The following is a 15,897-nucleotide window of genomic DNA, read 5'->3' as shown; positions in this document are numbered from 1 at the left end:
TCCCTTTCTGTCCATTAATATTTGCTTTATGTATTTAAGTGCTCCTATGTTGGGTGCATATATATATATATTATTTTTAATAAATTTATTTATTTATCTTTTGGCTGTGTTGGGTCTTTGTTGTTCCATGCGGGCTTTTCTCTAGTTGCAGCGAGCGGGGGCTCCTCTTCGTTGTGGTGCATGGGCTTCTCATTGTGGTGGCTTCTCTTGTTGCGGTGTGCGGTCTCTAGGCACACGGGCTTCAGTAGTTGCGGTGCGTGGGCTCAGTAGTAGCGGCGCATGGGCTGTAGGGCACGCACCCTTCACTAGTTCTGGCTCACAGGCTCTAGAGTGCAGGCTTACTAGTTGTGGCCCATGGGCTTAGTTGCTCTGCAGCATGTGGGATCTTCCTGGACCAGGGCTCGAACCTGTGTTGCCTGCATTGGCAGGCGGATTCTTAACTACTGCGCCACCAGGGAAGTCGTGGGTGTATATATATTTACAATTGTTGTGTCTTCTTGAATTGATCCCTTGATCACATGTAAAGTCCTTTGTCTCTTGTAGAAGTCTTTCTTTTAAAGTCTATTTTTTCTGATATAGATATTGCTATTCAGGCTTTTTTTGATTTCCATTTGCATAGAACACCTTTTTCTGTCCCCTCACTTACAGCTTTTCTGTGTCTTTAAGATATGAAGTGAATCTTTTGTAGGCAGCATATACAGGTCTTGTTTTTGTATCCATTTAGCCACTCTGTGTCTTTTGATTGGGGCATTTAGTCGATTTACATTTATGATGATTATTGATTATGTATGTTCTTATGGCTATTTTGTTCATTGTTTTGGGGTTGTTTTGTAGGTCTTTATTTTTCTTTTTTCTTTTGTTCTCTTGTGATTTGATGACTATCTTTAGTGTTAGGGTTTTTTTTTTTTGCATTTTTTTTTTAATCAGTCATCAATTTTATACACATCCGTGTATACATGTCAATCCTAATCGCCCAATTCAGCACACCACCATCCCCACCCCACCGCGGTTTCCCGCCTTGGTGTCCATACGTTTGTTCTCTACATCTGTGTCTCAACTTCTGCCCTGCAAACCGGTTCATCTACCATTTTTCTAGGTTCCACATACATGCGTTAATATACGATATTTGTTTTTCTCTTCCTGACTTACTTCACTCTGTATGATAGTCTCTAGATCCATCCACGTCTCAACAAATGACTCAATTTCGTTCCTTTTTATGGCTGAATAATATTCCATTGTATATATGTACCACATCTTCTTTATCCATTCGTCTGTCGATGGGCATTTAGGTTGCTTCCATGACCTGGCCATTGTAAATAGTGCTGCAATGAACATTGGGGTGCATGTGTCTTTTTGAATTATGGTTTTCTCTGGGTATATGCCCAGTAGTGGGATTGCTGGATCATATGGTAATTCTATTTTTAGTTTTTTAAGGAACCTCCATATTGTTCTCCATAGTGGCTGTGTCAATTTACATTCCCACCAACAGTGCAAGAGGGTTCCCTTTTGTCCACACCCTCTCCAGCATTTGTTGTTTGTAGATTTTCTGATGATGCCCATTCTAACTGGTGTGAGGTGATAACTCACTGTAGTTTTGATTTGCATTTCTCTAATAATTAGTGATGTTGAGCATCTTTTCATGTGCTTCTTGACCATCTGTATGTCTTCTTTAGAGAAACGTCTATTTAGGTCTTCTGCCCATTTTTGGATTGGGTTGTTTGTTTCTTTAATATTGAGCTGAATGAGCTGTTTATATATTTTGGAGATTAATCCTTTGTCCGTTGATTCGTTTGCAAATATTTTCTCCCATTCTGAGGGTTGTCTTTTCGTCTTGTTTATGGTTTCCTTTGCTGTGCAAAAGCTTTGAAGTTTCATTAGATCCCATTTGTTTATTTTTGTTTTTATTTCCATTACTCTAGGAGGTGGATCAAAAAAGATCTTGCTGTGATTTATGTCAAAGAGTGTTCTTCCTATGTTTTCCTCCAGGAGTTTTATAGTGTCCCGTCTTACATTTAGGTCTCGAATCCATTTTGAGTTTATTTTTGTGTATGGTGTTAGGGAGGGTTCTAATTTCATTCTTTTACATGTAGCTGTCCAGTTTTCCCAGCACCACTTATTGAAGAGACTGTCTTTTTTCCATTGTATATCCTTGCCTCCTTTGTCATAGATTAGTTGACTATAGGTGTGTGGGTTTATCTCTGGGCTTTCTATCTTGTTCCATTGATCTGTGTTTCTGTTTTTGTGCCAGTACCATATTGTCTTGATTACTGTAGCTTTGTAGTATAGTCTGAAGTCAGGGAGTCTGATTCCTCCAGCTCCGTTTTTTCCCCTCAAGACTGCTTTGGCTATTCGGGGTCTTTTGTGTCTCCATACAGATTTTAAGATGATTTGTTCTAGTTCCGTAAAAAATGCCATTGGTAATTTGATATGTATTGCATTGAATCTGTAGATTCCTTTGGGTAGTATAGTCATTTTCACAATATTGATTCTTCCAATCCAAGAACATGGTATATCTCTCCATCTGTTGGTATCATCTTTAATTTCTTTCATCAGTGTCTTATAGTTTTCTGCATACAGGTCTTTTGTCTCCCTAGGTAGGTTTATTCCTAGGTATTTTATTCTTTTTGTTGCAATGGTAAATGGGAGTGTTTCCATAACTTCTCTTTCAGATTTTTCATCATTAATTTATAGGCATGCAAGAGATTTCTGTGCATTAATTTTGTATCCTGCAACTTTACCAAATTCATTGATTAGCTCTAGTAGTTTTCTGGTGGCATTTTTAGGATTCTCTATGTATATAGTATCCTGTCATCTGCAAACAGTGACAGTTTTACTTCTTCTTTTCCAATTTGTATTCCTTTTCTTTCTTTTTCTTCTCTGATTGCCGTGGCTAGGACTTCCAAAACTATGTTGAATAGTAGTGGTGAGAGTGGACATCCTTGTCTCACTCCTGATCTTAGAGGAAATGCTTTCAGTTTTTCACCATTGAGAATGATGTTTGCTGTGGGTTTGTCGTATATGGCCTTTATTATGTTGAGGTAGGTTCCCTCTATGCCCACTTTCTGGAGAGTTTTTATCATAAATGGGTGTGGAATTTTGTCAAAAGCTTTTTCTGCATCTATTGAGATGATCATATGGTTTTTATTCTTCAATTTGTTAATATGGTGTATCACATCGATTGATTTGCGTATATTGAAGAATCCTTGCATCCCTGGGATAAATCCCACTTGATTATGGTGTATGATCCATTTAATGTGTTGTTGGATTCTGTTTGCTAGTGTTTTGTTGATGATTTTTGCGTCTATATTCATCAGTGATATTGGTCTGTAATTTTCTTTTTTTGTAGTATCTTTGTCTGGTTTTGGTATCAGGGTGCTGGTGGCCTCATAGAATGAGTTTGGGAGTGTTCCTTCCTCTGCAATTCTTTGGAAGGGTTTGAGAAGGATGGGTGTTAGCTCTTCTCTAAATGTTTGATAGAATTCACCTGTGAAGCCATCTGGTCCTGGACTTTTGTTTTCTGGAAGATTTTTTTTTAAAATTTATTTATTTATGGCTGTGTTGGGTCTTCGTTTCTGTGCGAGGGCTTTCTCTAGTTGTGGCAAGCGGGGGCCACTCTTCATCGCGGTGCGCGGGCCTCTCACTATCGCGGCCTCTCTTGTTGCGGAGCACAGGCTCCAGAGGCGCAGGCTCAGTAATTGTGGCTCACGGGCCCAGTTGCTCCGCAGCATGTGGGATCTTCCCAGACCAGGGCTCGAACCTGTGTCCCCTGCATTGGCAGGCAGACTCTCAACCACTGCGCCACCAGGGAAGCCCTGTTGGAAGATTTTTAATTACAGTTTCAATTTCATTACTTGTGATTGGTCTGTTCATATTTTCTGTTTCTTCCTGGTTCAGTCTTGGAAGGTTATACCTTTCAAAGAATTTGTCCATTTCTTCCAGGTTGTCCATTTTACTGGCATAGAGTTGCTTGTAGTGGTCTCTTAGGATGCTGTGTATTTCTGCGGTGTCTGTTGTAACTTCTCCTTTTTCATTTCTAATTTTATTGATTTGAGTCCTCTCCCTCTTTTTCTTGATGAGTCTGGCTAATGGCTTATCAATTTTGTTTATCTTTTCAAAGAACCAGCTTTTAGTTTTATTGACCTTTGCTATTGTTTTCTTTGTTTCTATTTCATTTATTTCTGCTCTGATCTTTATGATTTCTTTCCTTCTGCTAACTTTGGGTTTTGTTTGTTCTTCTTTCTCTAGTTCCTTTAGGTGTAAGGTTAGATTGTTTACTTGAGATTTTTCTTGTTTCTTTAGGTAGGGTTGTATACCTATAAACTTCCCTCTCAGGACTGCTTTTGCTGCATCCCATAGGTTTTGGATCATTGTGTTTTCATTGTCATTTGTCTCTAGGTATTTTTTGATTTCCTCTTTGATTTCTTCAGTGATCTCTTGGTTATTTAGTAGCGTATTGTTTAGCCTCCATGTGTTTGTGCTTTTCACAATTTTTCCCCTGTAATTCATTTCTTATCTCATAGTGTTGTGGTCAGAAAAGATGCTTGATATGATTTCAATTTTCTTAAATTTACTGAGGCTTGATTTGTGACCCAAGATGTGATCTGTCCTGGAGAATGTTCCGTGCGCACTTGAGAAGAAAGTGTAATCTGCTGTTTTTGGATGGAATGTCCTATAAATATCAATTAAATCTATCTGATCTATTGTGTCATTTAAAGCTTGTGTTTCCTTATTTATTTTCATTTTGGATGATCTGTCCATTGGTGTAAGTGAGGTGTTAACGTCCCCCACTATTATTGTGTTACTGTCGATTTCCTCTTTTATAGCTATTAGCAGTTGCCTTATGTATTGAGGTGCTCCTATGTTGGGTGCATATATATATTTATAATTGTTATATCTTCTTCTTGGATTGATCCCTTCAACATTATGTAGTGTCCTTCCTTGTCTCTTGTAACATTCTTTATATTAAAGTCTATTTTATGTGATATGAGTATAGCTACTCCAGCTTTCTTTTGATTTTCATTTGCATGGAATATCTTTTTCCATCCCCTCACTTTCAGTCTGTATGTGTCCCTAGGTCTGAAGTGGGTCTCTTGTAGGCAGCATATATATGGGTCTTGTTTTTGTATCCATTCAGCCAGCCTGTGTCTTTTGGTTGGAGCATTTAATCCATTCACATTTAAGGTAATTATTGATATGTATGTTCCTATGACCATTTTCTTAATTGTTTTGGGTTTGTTTTTGTAGGTCCTTTTCTTCTCTTGTGTTTCCCACTTAGAGAAGTTCCTTTAGCATTTGTTGTAGAGCTGGTTTGGTGGTGCTGAATTCTCTTAGCTTTTGCTTGTCTGTAAAGCTTTTGATTTCTCCATCAAATCTAAATGAGATCCTTGCCGGGTAGAGTAATCTTGGTTGTCGGTTCTTCCCTTTCATCACTTTAAGTATATCATGCCACTCCCTTCTGGCTTGTAGAGTTTCTGCTGAGAAATCAGCTGTTAACCTTCTGGGAGTTCCCTTGTATGTTATTTGTCATTTTTCCCTTGTTGCTTTCAATAATTTTTCTTTGTCTTTAATTTTTGCCCATTTGATTACTGTGTGTCTCGGCGTGTTTCTCCTTGGGTTTATCCTGTATGGGACTCTCTGCGCTTCCTGGACTTGGGTGGCTATTTCCTTTCCCATGTTAGGGAAGTTTTCGACTATAACCTCTTCAAATATTTTCTCTGGTCCTTTCTCTCTCTCTTCTCCTTCTGGGACCCCTGTAATGTGCATGTTGTTGCGTTTAATGTTGTCCCAGAGGTCTCTTAGGCTGTCTTCATTTCTTTTCATTCTTTTTTCTTTAGTCTGTTCCGCAGCAGTGTATTCCACCATTGTGTTTTCCAGGTCACTTATCCGTTCTTCTGCCTCAGTTATTCTGCTATGGATTCCTTCTAGTGTAGTTTTCATTTCAGTTATTGTATTGTTCATCTCTGTTTGTTTGTTCTTTAATTCTTCTAGGTCTTTGTTAAACGTTTCTTGCATCTTTTCGATCTTTCCCTCAATTCTTATTCCGAGGTCCTGGATCATCTTCACTATCATTATTCTGAATTCTTTTTCTGGAAGGTTGCCTATCTCCACTTCATTTAGTTGTTTTTCTGGGGTTTTATCTTGTTCCTTCATCTGGTATATAGCCCTGTGCCTTTTCATCTTGGCTGTCTTTCTGTGAATGTGGTTTTTGTTCCACAGGCTGCAGGATTGTAGTTTTTCTTGCTTCTTCTGTCTGCCCTCTGGTGGTTGAAGCTATCTAAGAGGCTTGATGGGAGGCTCTGGTGGTGGGTAGAGCTGACTGTTGCTGTGGTGGTCAGAGCTCAGTAACTCTTGCATCTAATTTTAAGATGCTTCCTATTCCATTGGTTGTTTTCTCTCTCTTTCAGGCCGCCCTAGTCTCGAAGCTCCTGCCCCTGCTCCTCAGGCCAGGTCCCCATGGGAGGCCTAGTGTTAGGTTTTGATTCCTTTCTCTGTTTTGTGTATCTTTTATAGATTTTTTTGTTTGTGGTTACCATGAGGTAGGGGTGTGTGTGTGTGTGTGTGTGTGTGTGTGTGTGTGTGTGTGAGAGAGAGAGAGAGTATGTATATGTGTATGATTGTTTTAAGTTGCTGATCTCTTAATTTGAAATGCATTTTAACAACCATGCATTTGTACTCTCACAGTTACTGTTTTTGATGTCATTATTTTACATCTGATTATTTTGTGTATCCCTTAACTGCTCATTGTGGATATATATGATTTTACTTTTGTAATTTAACCTTTCTAGTAGCTTTGTATGTCGATGATTTACTACCTTTACTGTATATTTGGCTTTACTGATGAGGCTTTTCCTTTCATAAGTTCCAAGTTTTTAGTTGTGGTCATTTCTTTTTGCTTAGAGAAGTTCCTTTAATATTTCTTGTAGTGCTGGTGTGGTGGTGCTGAACTCTTTTAGCTTTTGCTTGTCTATAAAACTTTTGATGTATCCATCAAATCTGAACAAGAGCCTTGCTGGGTATTCTTGGTTGTAGGCTTTTCCCTTTCATCACTTTAAATATATCATGCCACTCCCTTCTGGCCTGCAGAGTTTTTGCTGAAAAGCCAGCTGATAGCGTTATGGGAGTTCCTGGTATTAACTTCCTGCTTTTCCCTTTCTGCTTTTAATATTCTCTCTTTATCTTTAATTTTTGCCATTTTTAATTACAGTGTGTCTTGGTGTGGTCCTCTTTGAGTTAATCCTGTCTGCGACTCTCTGTGCTTCCTGGACTTGAATGTCTTTTTCCTTTCCCAGGTTAGGCAAGTTTTCGGCTGTTGTGTCTTCAAATTTTTTCTCAGCTTCTTTCTCTCTCTGTTTTCCCTCTGGAATCTCCCTATAATGTGAATATTAGTGCCACTTAATGTTGTCCCAGAGGTCTCTTAAACTGTTCTCATTTCTTTTAATTATTTTTTCTTTTTTCTGTTCAGCATCAGTGATTTCCACTACTCTGTCAGCTAGCTGATTCATTCCTCTGTGTCATTTAATCTACTGTGGATTCCTGCTAGTGTTTTTCATTGTAGTTATTGTATTCTTCATCTCTGGTAGGTAGTTCTTTATATTTTCTAACTCTTTGTTGTAAACTTCTAACTTCTTGCTCTGTGCATCCATTCTCCCAAGTTCTTTGATCATCTTTATGATTATTACCGTGAATTCTTTCTTGGATAGACTGCCTATATCCACTTCACTTAGTTCTTCTTCTGGAGTTTATCTTGTTCCCTCGTTTGAAATATGTTCCTCTATCACCTCATTTTCCCTAACTTAAATTTCTATGTATCTGGTAGGTTGGTTACATTTCCTGACCTTGGAGAAGCGGCCTTTTGCAGGAGATGTCCTGTGTATCCCAGCAGTGCACTCCCCTCTCATCACCAGATCTGTATGCTCTAGGGATGCCTCCTCCGTTGGCTGCGTGGCTCCTTCTGTTGTGGCAGGCTGACTGGTGTGGGCAGTCTAGTAGGCTTGGTTGGCCCCTGGTCCAGTTGGTTGCCAGGCCCTGTCTTGTGCAGAGGCTACTGCCTGCTAGTTGCCAGGGTTGGGTCATGAGGTGGCTGGCTGTGGAACCCCAGGGGGCCCCAGGGCTAGTGCTGGCTCAGGGGTCAGCAGAGTCAGGGTCCAGGAGACCCCAGGCAGGGCTGGTGCCTGCCCACTAGTGGGTGAAGCCTGGTCCTGGGGCTAGTGCTGGCCTACTAGACTAACCGCTCCTTTTAAATATTCAGTTCCCAGCTGGGGTCTTACATTGCTAAGCCTTCCTGGAGTTCTCTAACAGTGATCAATTCTGGCATTCTCTTTTTTATTTTTGGGTTTATATGATGGAGGAGGAAGAGGCAAAAAATCTATATCATCTTGAAACCAATGTCAATTATCTGTCTTTACTAATAGACTGTGATATACATGAGGACGGGGGATTACCTTGGTTTCTCTGGATGAGCAAAATGCGGGGCATATCTTAAATGCTCATTAAATATTTATTGAATGACTAATACTTTACATTTGTGTAACTATTTTGCATTCGCCACATTCCCATTCATAAAGCCTCTATTAGGGCAGGTGGCATTATCCTCAGTTTTCAAAGAATATGACTATTTTTAAACTTCTTAGTATCTGTGACCAAATTAGTTGCTTTTCCAAAGGGCTGCATTACCATGAACGATCATATGAAACCCCAGGGCACAGGGTTTCCTTACTCTTAACCTATTATTATTTACCCCCAACCTCCCTGTCCTTCCTTCCAACAAGAAGTAAGTCAGTAAAAGACTCCCAGGCAGTAAGATGGTATTTTGATTTGTCTCCCTGGTCGCATTTTCTCCCCACATGTATACGGAAACCTGATTTTACAAATCTGAAAGTTCCTCTACAAGATATTTTTCTTTGTAAGCCACTCTTGGAGCTGGCCAAAGTGACAAAACAGAGTTATGAGGGTGAGGAAATGAGACAGATGCTGTGGGTTTAGTGCTGTATCTTATGACTTCCTCCTCAGATCCCAAATGCTAGAAAGAATTCATGACTATTTTCCTATATAGAGCTACTTATTAAGCTGAACTCCAGAGCATTAATGGTATCAGAATTCGTTCACTTGTATAAAACCAAAAATGTTTAAAGGTAACATGTCTCCTCACATCAGGGGAGAGATGGGTATTTAGGGGGGTGACAATGAGTAGAGTGCAATTGGCAGACTGTCCTCCCAAGAGGTGCAGGTCTCACTGAGAGAGATCAGGACATATCCAGCCTGAAAATAGCTGCTTGTGCACTGCTGCCTTCCCTTCTCTTCCCCCTTTTCTTGGCAGAGTGCTAGTAATTTCATTTATAGCCAGGTTTATTTTTACTTTATAAAATCAAATGTGTATTTTAAGAAATACCATTCTGAAGCTGAGAAATCAATTTAAATCTTATTTGATAGGTGTTTAAGGAATATCCATGTGCTCAGCTATTTTTTTAAAAATAAATTTATTTTTATTTATTTTTTTTGGCTGTGTTGGGTCTTTGTTGCTGCGGGCGGGCTTTCTCTAGTTGCAGCGAGCAGGGGCTACTCTTCCTTGCGGTGTGTGGGCTTCTCATTGCGGTGGCTTCTCTTGTTGCGGAGCACGGGCTCTAGGCGCGTGGGCTTCAGAAGCTGTGGCTCGCGGGCTCTAGAGCGCAGGCTCAGTAGTTGTGGTGCACGGGCTCAGTTGCTCCGCGGCATGTGGGATCTTCCCAGACCAGGGCTCGAACCCGTGTCCCCTGCATTGGCAGGCAGATTCTTAACCACTGCGCCACCAGGGAAGCCCCCTGTGCTTCAGCTATTATGAAAACAACGGAGAGTAGATGGAAAGGTGAAGATTATTCAGCAGCAAGACTCTGCTAGTATAAAATACAGCTCTGGAAGGGCAGCATTCTTGATGGCAGGGAACGTGCTTCTTCTGAGACTAGTGAGGTCATGTCATGTGACAGTTGGCAGGGCTGAATACAGTCTACAAACTCTCCAGCCCTCACAGGACTACCTCCTCTAAGAATTCTTTATAACTGCTCTTCTGTTCACATTTTAATGTTTTTCCCCAACGTTTTGGCCTTCTTCACAGACACTATTAGAAAATTGAAGTTCACGTAGAATTAGTATTACATGGCTCAGCATCTGCCTCTTTCCCACTGTTGACTGGGACCTCTGTGGGAGTGAAGAGGGGAGCTAGAGTTGTAAGTAGTTTTTGTTAATACTTCACACCTAGGGAAGCACGTTGGTGGGAAGTGGTCAGAATGAGAGAAAATGATGTTTTAACAACCTTAAGGGAATGTTTAATGAGATTATTTCTTTAGCATTACTCAGAAAATGAACTTTTTTTTTTTCTGGTCTGGGTGAAACACAAAACTTTATTAATAGCTGTTCTAAAAGGGAGGGGAAATAATTATGAAAGTATACTGGAAGCTTCTTATAAAATATTTTTTGGTAAAATAGGTCCATGTTTCAGCACCCTCACTGGTGACAGTTACTGAAACAGCAGATGCATCTCATTAAAAGGCAGTTAGGCTACAGACTCTGAGGACAGGGTTAGAAGGGAGGCATTTCCCTGCACAAAAGGGAACCAGAGATATGCTAAGTGCTTAAAACTAGTTTTGAGCTTGTTTTGGGCACTAGTATTGAATAACCATTTGCTAGTTTGGCTATGTCCAATTATAAAGAGGTTAAGAATGATTATTCTGTTGAGAATAGTGTCTAGCTATACTGATGAGAAAGATATAAGTGGAAGTCCTGATAACACAGAACTTAGAAAAGGGAAAGTAATAGATAAGTTCATCAATGGCCACCCATGCAAAGGTAAGAAAATCCTAATTCTAAGGACTAGCTCTAGACTCCCAAACAAAAAAAGATCCACAGAAGTGGCGATTTATGATGTCTCCACAGGGCTTAGGAGAAATATGTGCAGACATGAATTATATATCTCTTTGACTACATATTTACCATATAATTTTCAGAAAACAAATCCCAATATTTGGAAGTACTGAATTCGGCAGTACCTAGACCTACTTCTGGTGCATAACCAGATGAGCTTTCTATCTTAAAATTAATTTTTTTCTATTGAAAATATTGGCATTAAGATTTTTTAAAATATAAATATTTATTTTTGGCTGTGTTGGGTCTTTGTTGCTGTGTGCGGGCTTTCTCTAGTTGCAGTGAGCAGGCTTCTCATTGCGGTGGCTTCTCTTGTTGCGGAGAGCACAGGCTTTAGGTGCACGGGCTTCAGTAGTTGTGGCACGCAGGCTTAGTTGCTCCGCAGCATGTGGGATCTTCTGGGATCTTCCTGGACCAGGGCTCGAACCTGTGTCTCCTGCTTTGGCAGGCAGATTCTTAACCACTGTGCCACCAGGGAAGTCCTGGCATTAAGTTTTAAAAAAGTACTAATAAAATTTTTGCTTTCCTGTTGGAAAGTCTTGGCTTCAAAATTAATTACTATCTATCTAAATGAATATGAACATGCATGAGAGCTAAACATTTCCTAGACTACTTTTGCTCCCATTTAAAAAAAAAAAATCTTAAAGTTTTGGTTAGGGAATTGCAACATCAATTAGTATATAACGAGTTAAATTTACCTCATTAAAATTCAGAGAAGGTAGGGAGGATGTAACTAATGTAGGCTTATAAAATAGATGAAGATCATTCTATTTATAGCAAGATAAAACCACACTGCTGTATTTCGTAGTTTATTCAATTTTAATATGGTTTCCATTATTAACTTTTAAAACAATGATTTCCAGTTTAGAAAACAATGCACTGACCACATAATTCCTTTTTTATTTTATACAGTTATACAAATATTCTAAATACACATTTTGTGTTCAAGATGATGGCAAATAAGATTAACTGTACAGTACATAAGGAAAGAAAATATTTTAAGCATATTTAGAAGCAATAGAAATGTCTATACAAAACAAGCAAAAATGGAATAAAATTTTTTATTTTTAAAGTATTGCAACAGGCCCACAGGTTTGTAACAAAAAAGTCTTTGCACAGTTCCTCACAATGCCCCATTAATAGCTAAAGCAAGACAGCGGTTTTAGAAAATAATGTTTCAAAATGCTACACATGGTACTATTGTTTGCACAGTTTGATCAAAATAACAACTCTACTCTGAGTCAAGCAAAACCTAGAGGAAATATATACCAAACAACTTGAAAATCATTTGTATAAAATTCATTGCACATTATTTTACTTAGTTTGAAAAGTAAAAAAGTGTATTTACAAAATATTTCGCAGTCAAAATTATAAAGTGAATGGATAACACGTCTTGATACAGACAGTTCAAGGAAAACACGAATGTTTTTTAAAGGTTTTCAGTGCTCCTTCCACAGGGAAGTAAACATAATCTACTCAAATGGATTTACAAGATGTTACGCATACCGTAGCAAATTCGACACCTGCATTATAAAACAATGTTGAAAAGGGGAAAGGATGAGGGGTTTGTACACTGTAAGAAGTGAGCTATTCAGAGATCAACAAGTACAATTTTTAACTCAGCATAAAAGTCTTCATAGTCTTCAGATAACAGACAGACAATGAACATACTTGACTTGACTTGATGAAAGTTGAAAAAGCACCATGCACAACAGTTTAGTGGTAAACACTGAAAAAAATAGCACCTGGAATTCTGTGATATTGACAATTTAAAACTGGTCTAGTAATTGCCGGAGATATGGTGCCTTGGATAATTCTCTATTTACTCGGGAGAGTTTGTAAAGTACTGGGCAGTTCAGAGAAACACACGGGATATGTCGATCAAGGCAACCTGTACAGTTCTTGCATATCTGAAAGTACAAGAGGAGTACATCAAATGATAGGAAAGTTTCTATCTAGATGTATAAACAACAAACTTTTATAATCCCTCCTTTGTGACCCACCACAGATTACAGGCAGACATATGGCACATATTACAGAAAGTTTCATTAATTTTCATCTCTTTGAAGCATAGCCAACCCTAAGTTGAGACATTTCTAAAGGATATTATTTCACAAACCACAGAGCACAAAATTCCCTAAGGATTCATTTCATCCCAGAGATCAAATTTCATTTATGGTAGAATCCTATTATATTAACATCCACATAATAGGCTACCCAATTACTGTTCAAAGACTGTCTCTTAAATGTGCTATGTACACTATTTTTTCAAGTTACTCATATTAAATGTTTTGTATGCCAATCATAAAAAAGTTACCCACTTTCTTATTTCAGAAGAGAAAATGCTAGTATGGAAAAAAAAAAAATCAAAGCATGTGAATTTGAAAGTAGTAGTCTAGACTAGTAGTTTCAACGCTGGCTATATACATGAACCTAAAAATAGACTAATGCCTCAGCCCCATCCCAGACCAATGAATCAGGATCTCTGGGCATAAAAGCCTAAGAATCTGTACATTTTAGGGCTCTCAGGTGATTCTGATGTATAATGAGATCTGATCTAAAGGAAAATAATAAATCATAATAATGTCTTACCCAGTGATCAGATTTTAATATATAAAGTCTCAAGTTATACATACAGTTTAAAAAACTGATACAACATGAAAAACATTAAAGGCTACTAGTGAGGGCCCCAAGGGTCAAGAAAATATATGCTGATTTTTTATGTGAATAGTGTATCCAAGTGATTAAAAAAAGGGATAGCAAATAGCAGCTACCATAAAATCAGATCTGCTCTACTTAATTCTCTGATCTGTATCTAAGAGCTTCTGTTTTAGAGGTCTCACAGGGCAAAAAATCTTTGTTCTTTGCGCCAGTATCTTCCAGTCAATTGAAAGGCCAGTTTTTCTGAGCACACTGGTTACCGTATCCAGTATTATGATACTGCCACAAGCAAACTACTGAGAGCCCTGTACTTCAGCGTGCTCTCTTGAAGAGTAAGTGTGCTGTTCTCCTCTGAAGACTTTCACCAGTTAGATCTCTGCCAAGAGACTCAAACCTACTCCCAAATATGGAATGTCTGCACTGCAGCTCTATGTACTGCAGCTACGTTCAGGTGCCAGGACAAACTGATAAATATTTATGCACTCGCTGTGCTTGCCTGATAAATAAACCAGGATGGAATTACTTGCCTCACTCAATTTAACGCAATGTTTAGTTTCAAGATCCTTTACTGGTGATTTAAACCCCGAGCAGCTTACGTTTAAAACTTTAAACACCACAACCTGGAAACTTACATTTTAGCAAACATAAAACAAAAACAAAAACTGCTTTAATATTTATTGATTCTTTCTTTTTGCTATCCTTTGGCTTATTTTCTTGTTTTTTAAAAAATTTTCAGTCAGATGCTTAAGTTCATTTTTTAATGTTTATTATTAAAAGTGTTTAAGTTGATGAACTTTTCTTTGAGATCTGCTATGGTTGTCTAGAATCTTATATGTGTTGTTTGTTTAACAGGGAGTGTTAAAATTTCCAAGTAGAAGGATCATTTTGTTTTCTGAGTTTATAATTAACTACTAGCTTTATAGAATTGTATTGATAAAATGTTTGTAATATTTCAACTTTCTGAAGTTTATTAAGGTTTTCTTTATAGACTAAAATATGTTCAATTTTTTAACATTCCATGAACACTTGAAAAGAAGGTATAGTTTCTAATGCTGGGTTACAGACTTTGATATATAATCAAAAGGTCTATCTTATAATGTTGTTTAGATCTTTAATAATTGTACTGATTTCTGATCACTTGACTGGTCTTGGGCTGAGAGAGGTGTATCAAATCTATTACTAATGTTTCTGACAATTTCTCATTTTATCTCCTGTAATTTCTGCTTTATGAAAATTGCTACAGATTATTTAGTGCACAGGAGACACACATTTTAATTCTCTTAGGAAAAAAACAATCCTAAAGTTAAAATATCTCTTTAAAGATGATGAACCATCCTTATTTTAAACAGCGTTACTTTTAAAACTGCATTTTTATAAGAAGACCTAATATTGAAGGAAGGTTCTGGTTAAATTGATGGCACCAACTAGCGTAGTGCATGTTGCTGGGGGCAGAAGACAGTAAGGTCCAGGGAGGAGGCCACTTACAGCCTCTGATGTCAGTGGAGCTCTGGAGGTCCTGCCCATGTTTGCACCTTGTACTAGACGCCAACTAGGGAATTTTCTATGAGGGCTGGTTGCTGCCATTGGGGTAGTAACCTAAAAAACAGAAGCTGGGGTCACCCAGTGACTAGTGGTTGTACTAACCAGAACCACTAGTACAAAGTGGTACAAAAACTGGGACAGAGTGGCTGAAAATTGGTTGGCCATCACTCCAGAGACTTACTGCTGCTTTAACTGTGCATTCAGCAAGAAGCTGTTTCTTCATTTAATACATGTACGACCCACCATGGGCTGGACTCCGTGCTAGGCACAGCCAACTCAGCAAGGGAAGGGCAGGGCCTCTGCCCTCACTGGGCTCACTTTCTCTTCGGTGGGGAAGCTCGAGCTAGTGTTGAGAATGGACAGGATGGCGGGGGGTCAGGGTAGGAGGCTGTTGCAGGAGTCTGGGGAGAGATAATGGTAACAGGACTAGGATGGACTCGGATGGTAATACAAAAGGAATTATGTGGTCAGTGCACTGGACTAGGATGGTAACAGAAGGGAAGGAGAAAAGTGAGCGTGCTTAACAACTATTTAGGAGAGGGAAAAGTCACTTTATCATTTCAGTAAGCTAGGCTTCTGTGGTTGCATCAATATAATCATACTTTGAGATCTTACTGTCCTTAATGAAATCTGTTTAATGCATTCTGGATGACTGGCTATACACTATACAACTTAAGAGTTTTCTGCCAGTGCAGAATAGCAGCTAGAATGGTGCAGAGGAAACAGTGTATACTTTACCAGTCCTTAATCATCCTTCTATTCTAAGAGCCTAGTCTCCCAAGAGATGGCTTCTCTCCCTTT

The 15,897-nt window shown here is 38.7% G+C and overlaps 1 protein-coding gene across 4 annotated transcripts in view; it reads right to left on the bottom strand.

Moving 5' to 3' along the window:
• Positions 1–11,693: 11,693 nt before the first annotated feature.
• The window catches only part of REV3L (REV3 like, DNA directed polymerase zeta catalytic subunit), a 190,888-nt gene continuing 186,684 nt past the window's right edge, over positions 11,694–15,897 (bottom strand). For all 4 annotated transcript variants that reach the window (XM_036871281.1, XM_036871282.1, XM_036871283.1 and 1 more), the window contains exon 32: positions 11,694–12,803. In XM_036871281.1, the coding sequence (XP_036727176.1) occupies positions 12,663–12,803 (141 nt within the window). In that variant the 3' untranslated portion in view covers positions 11,694–12,662. The remainder of the gene's footprint in view (positions 12,804–15,897) is intronic.

The sequence above is a fragment of the Balaenoptera musculus genome, chromosome 12, assembly GCF_009873245.2.
Source record: "Balaenoptera musculus isolate JJ_BM4_2016_0621 chromosome 12, mBalMus1.pri.v3, whole genome shotgun sequence".
Taxonomy (NCBI): Eukaryota; Metazoa; Chordata; class Mammalia; order Artiodactyla; family Balaenopteridae; genus Balaenoptera; species Balaenoptera musculus.
The sequence above is the reverse complement of the archived record's forward strand: the minus strand, read 5'-3'. Positions and strand labels throughout refer to the sequence as shown.